This window comes from Parus major, chromosome 10 (assembly GCF_001522545.3).
Source record: "Parus major isolate Abel chromosome 10, Parus_major1.1, whole genome shotgun sequence".
In the NCBI taxonomy this organism is placed as follows: domain Eukaryota; kingdom Metazoa; phylum Chordata; class Aves; order Passeriformes; family Paridae; genus Parus; species Parus major.
The window spans coordinates 2,100,704-2,106,256 of record NC_031779.1 but is presented as its reverse complement, the minus strand read 5'-3'; the positions used below and the strand labels follow the sequence as shown (position 1 = coordinate 2,106,256).

At 56.7% G+C, this 5,553-nt stretch overlaps 1 protein-coding gene across 1 annotated transcript in view; it reads left to right on the top strand.

Annotated features, from left to right (window-relative positions):
- The first annotated feature begins 737 nt into the window (after positions 1-737).
- Positions 738-5,553, top strand: part of CSPG4 (chondroitin sulfate proteoglycan 4) — a 26,217-nt gene continuing 21,401 nt past the window's right edge. Inside the window, exon 1 of the mRNA XM_015639170.3 lies at positions 738-1,077. Within this exon, the coding sequence (XP_015494656.1) occupies positions 987-1,077 (91 nt within the window). The 5' untranslated portion in view covers positions 738-986. The remainder of the gene's footprint in view (positions 1,078-5,553) is intronic.

Here is a 5,553-nt window from a genome sequence, read left to right as displayed (position 1 = left end):
ATGTTTGCAGATGACTGTAAGCTGGAAGGTGTTGCAAATGCTGCCAAAGACAGCAAAGTCACACCGAGGGCCCTAGAGGGGTTAGAATTAACCTAGCAGGAAACAAGCCACATGTAATCCATCAGCCAAACATGGCACGGGGGGAAAAGGGCCTGAAATCCAGACATCCGTGAGGAAGGAGGGGTGTGCTGCACAAGAGCCAAGGAGGAGGATGGGAGCACCATTGGAGAGGGTTGGAAAGATGGGACATGAGCAAGGAGCAGGTTGGGTGGGACGCTGGCTCATGGCTTGTCCCGGATCAGCTTTGCACCAGAAGAAATGGAAAGCTCTTTTTCCCAGTGTTGTTGGAGTGCTGTGAGTCCTCAGGGCCAAAGGTCATCCTGATGGCCAGCTGAGAGGGGTGTGAGGTTTGCAGGGTCACTTCAGGAATATGGCCAGGGGTGGGTAACGGCAGCTTTGGGACCGAGTTACCGATCCAAGTCTGTGTGGACACCAGGAACTGGCTTTGCTCCCCCACAAGTGCCCAAGGGACCTCCAGAGATTAGCCCAATTGGTTAGAGCATCGTGCTAACAACGCCAAGCTTTGGTCCCTGCACGGGCCATCAGTTGGATTCCATGATCCTCGTGGGTCGCTTCCAACCCAGAATATTTTGGGATTCTGTGGCATCCTGCTCAGCCAGGGGCAGGCGGTGCCTCCGGAGCCGCCCCTCGCACCCCACGTCGGGCTCTTTCCCCGCTCCTCCCTCTCCTCCCCGGCCGGGACAAGGCTGCTTTCAGGAGCGGGTGTGGGTGGCGAGGGCCTCTAGCCCTTTAAGAGAGAAAATTTGGTTTGTAATCTGAGCGAATTTCTCCTTTCTGACAGGCGGGAGAAGTTACAGATCCCTCCCTCGCTCCGCTTTATTAAATATAGTAGTAGCAGGAGCGCTGGAAGCAGGAGCCGGCCGAGGTCCCGGAGCTCTCCTCGCTGCTCCAGCCCCGGGGACACGATGGGTACCAGGGCTGGCATCGCCCCACTGCTGCTGCTGCTGCTGCTGGCCGGGCACCCCCAGCTCCTCAGCGCCGGACCCCCGGCCGGAGGTGAGTCCTGCCCACCGAGAGTGAAGGGGGGGAAATCCAGCTGGACAATCGTCCTGGGAGAGCCGGGGAACCAGCGGTGTGGCCGTGGGTGAGCCGCGGGTGCGAGCTGTCCGTCCCCGGGGGCTCCCGTGGCCAAGCCGGCAGGAGCGCTGCGTTTTGGGGCAGGGCGTTCGGGGAAAGCCGAGGCTGGGAGGGGAGCGGCTCGCCCAGCGGGGCTCGCAGGGTGCTGGGTACCTCGCTGTGTGCTTTCCCTCAATGTGCTGCTCTGTGGGGCGAGGCTCGGAGCGGCTCCCCGGCTCCAGGGGCAGCCGGCGGGGAAAAGGCACGGTGACTGTCCCGCCGAGCCCGGCGCCGTGCGGAGGGAGCTCGCCAGCCCTCCCTGCCCATGTTTGGCCTTGCCACGGGAACCGCCTGCGAGGGCAGCCCCTCTTCATCCTCGGCAGCACGGCCGGGGCTGGGGCGGCTGCCGGCTGTGAGTTACCCCGCCCGGCTGTCCTGAGCGCTGGGTGCCTGCGGCGAGGGGTCAGCGGCTCCCCTCTGCCACCAGCACAGCCCCCGAAGGGCTCGGGACACCCCTGGGGTGACAGAGCACCGGGGACCAGCTGGGGCTGAGGGTCCCCCCGTGGTGCCACTGGGCTCAGCAGTTCCAGTGAGACACAAGTGGGGGATTTATACCCGGTTTTCCCCATGAAGCAGGAGGGTTTGCCCACCCAGCTCTTGTCACAGATGTGTGTCCAGCCTCAGCATCCTGACAGCCGTCCCACAGCCCTGCTCCCTCCCTGCTCCGTGATGCTCAGAGCTGCCGTGCTCTGATCCTCAGCAGGCTCTGTGGGTCTGGACAGAGGTCTCGTTCCACTGGGACAGGTCTGACCCTCCCAGCTGTGCCTGGGATCTGACTGGGCACTGCACTGCATCTGCAGCATCTGCAGCTTTGAAATTAAGGGGATTTAAAAAGCATTTTTATGTTCCTAACTCACCCAAAAAATAATGTATCATTTCACTGAGCAGTTTCTCTTCCCCAAACTTCCCCCCAGGGACCAGGACTCTGACCAGCAGTGAGGCAGGAGCTTGCTCCCAGTAATTCCCAAAGGAATTACTGAAAACCTCCAATCTTTTGCTTCCCAGCCATCCTCTGCATCCCAGACTGTATCAGTGCAGGGAGAAGGATGATCCCAGAGCCCAGCCTTGTGGCCCTCAGCACCTGCAGGGCTGCTGTTGGTCTCTTGTTGTCCCTGTTCCCTCCCAGAGAGCAGGTGGCCTCTGGGACATGCTCCTTCATTACCTTAGGACTTGTTATTACTATTTTTTGTCATGTGCCAAAATAGGAGGGTGCCTGGCAAGCTGAGTGGAAAAAAATCCCTTTTGTTAATGAACAGAGTGGTCTCCTTCCTCCCAGCCCTGGCCTTTCCATCCCGGGATGGGATTTCCCCACGTGGGTCTGAGGGCTGCCCTGGCAGTGCCAAACTCTTTCATGGTGAATGGGCTGGAGAAGCCCCCAAAAAATCCCTGAAACCCCCATGGCTTTCACTGACATCTGCCAACAACCCCAGCCTCCCCCCATGGCTGTAACACAGCTCTGGGGATCCGTGGGCATCTCCCTGGCATCAACACGCGGGGCTGGGGAAGAAAAGGGGGTTTACACCCGTTTTTCAATACTGGGGACTGTTTCTGCACTGGGCTGAAACAGATGTGACAGCTGTGAACCTGGGTCTGGGTAGCAGCTTCCCACAGGCTCCCTGCAGTTGAGAACATCCCTGCTGAGACCAGCAGCACTCCCATGGGCTGCCCACTGTGGGACATTCCCGTGTCTCCTTCAGGGAGAGCCACGAGCAGCATGCTGAGCGTGGGGCTGAGGGCTTTGGGGGTGTTTTGTGTTCCCTCCAAGCTCAGGTTCAGGAACCCAGGGCTTCTTGCCAAGCCCAGCATGGGAAAAGTCATCATGCACTTCATCAAATACAGGATTATAACAAAAAGAAAAAAACACTCATAAAACTCGTCCTCTTGACATCAGAGTGTGAAGCTTTAGTAAACTGTTTTTCGACAGCCTGGCTCCCCTACGGTTCCCAGAGAGGTCACCCACAGGCTGGGCTCCCCCTTCCCAAAATCCCTGTTACTGGAGGTTTGGAATGAGGGGGGAAGAGAGAATTGGATGTGTAGACTCCCCGTGAGCACCATTCACCCCAAGATTTCAGCAAGTGGGTGCCAAAAATGTGACACCCTCCAAAGTTTAGGGGGACCCCAGAAGCAGCGATGGGGTCCTGGGGAGGCGAGTGGGATAGTGGCTTGTCCAGGATACCTGGCCATGGATTGGGAACAGTGTCTGCCCTGGGGTATCCATCCAGGATCCCTTCTGCTTTCTCCAGGCTCCTCAGCTCCATGGAGCCACCTCAGCTCTTCCTTTCCTCCACTTTTGGAAATCTGACCGATTTATTCAAACTTTCTTTTTTATGATCGCGCCACATGTTTTGAGGTCATAGCTCAAAGCAGCTGGAAAAGTTTCCAGCTGATGGGAAAGAACAGGAAAAATGCTGAAAAGGGGGAGAACACAAACTGGTATCGTGGGAATCGGGGAGGAATATTCCTGTCTCACTCATATTTAGCAACAGAGGGCTGTGGGCAAATATATAATAAGTGCATTCCTGCAGGATTGCAGGACAGGGTTAAGCTCCCCCCGAGGAGCTCACGTCAGGTTGAAGGCTGGACAGGAACAGGGCCTGGGAGGCGGGAGGGAATCTGCGTGCCTAAATAAAGCTCAAAGCACAGACTGTTCGCAACAGGCGTTGGCTCAGCCCAGCCTCGGCTCCCCGGGGCTGCTCCCGAGGCCCTTTCCAGGTGCTGGGCTGGGTTTGGCTCCTTTCTGGGAAGCCAGCTTCCCTCGACTGTGAGCATCACCCCAGGTGAGGCTCCTAGAAACTCCTGTGCCCTTCCCAGCTCTCACCTGGGCTTCCCAAGCCTCGTTTGCCACCAGCCCCAAATCCCATGGAGACACAGAGAGAGAGGAAGGGGTCCATCAGAGCTCCCCCATCCCCAAACCAGCCCTTCCCTGAGCTGGCCCCATCCTGCCCTGTGTTGGGTTGGACAGTGCCATGCTGCACAGGGATCTGACACCCCTCAGACCAGATAAATAGATCAGAAAAAGGGAGGTCGAGTTTTAATGTTGTATTGACCAATATAGCAGAATATTGATAGATATTTTTATATGAGGATAATTTTTAGTCTGTTGTATTGATAGAATATCATAGATACATTCTATAAAGAATGTATTCATACATGTATATAAAGAATATATACATCATATAAACATTCTGTAAAGAATATTCCAAATACATTCTATGAAGTCAGAGAACCTTTCACCAAGCCTTTGCTTCTCCAAGCAGAGCTGAGAGTCAGGGCAGCGCTGGACTCTGCAAAGCCAGGCTCAAATCCTTAGGAGCAGGACCGCTGTAGCTCTTCCCAAGGCCAGGATGGGGACAATGCAGGTTTGCTGCCCGATTTGTCACACATTACCAGTGGTTTATCCTCAGGCCAGACCAAACAGGGCCTCTCAACTGTCATCAGGGTGGGGTGGGAGATGTTTATGCCCTGAGCTGTGGATCCCAGAGGGTGATAAATTCCAAGTTTCCATCCTTTTTCCCTGGGGTGTGTCGCCCGTTGTGAGTGGCTCCGGGCAGTACCTCTGGGAGCTGCCCTGTGCCCAAGGGCTGTGCTTGGCTGCCTGACAGCCGCTCAGACAGAAAGCAGCCCGGAGCAGGGTGGGCACTGCCAAAAATTGCTGGGAGTGGAGAAAGTCACGGGGCAAACAGCACGGTTTGGAGGTGGCTGGGCCCGTCATGTGCCCCTCAGCCAAGGAGATGGAGAAGCAAATTCGTCCATGGCCGTGACTCACTGGCTGGGGAAGGAGCTGCCGTGAGCTGTGAGTCAGCTTGGGACGGCCCTGTGAATCCCTGCTGCTACTTTTGACCAAGACTTGGCTTTCTGGAAGTTGTTTCTCCTCTTTGCCGCGGGCAGGCGAGGGAGGGAGGGTTTGGAGTCATCAGCTGCTTGTGGTGCCATCCCCAGCTGTGTTGATGGGTGCTCCCCATCCTCAACCACCTCATACCCCTGGCTTGCTGCAACACTGGCAGAAAGAGGGGCAGCAGTAGGAATTTCCCTTTCCCAGCCTCTGGCTGGGCTTCAGAAGGGCTTCAAGGTTTTCAGCATCCCATCCCACAGAAATTTCTGAGCCCACCAGGGTCATTTCCTCTGGGAGCTTGGGAGAAGAGAGGGAAGTCTCGGCCCGAGGTAGATGTGGCTGAGAAAGCCCTGGGAGGGGATGTGAGCACCCGCTTCCACACCCCCACAGCCTCCCCCCGCCAGCCGTGCCTCCACCCCGAGCTACAAATAGAGCAGGCATTTATTTTCTCGATAAACATCACCCCAGAGGATGTTTCTCATGGATGGAAAAGTCAGGGGATAGCAGGAGTGGGGAGGGGGAGG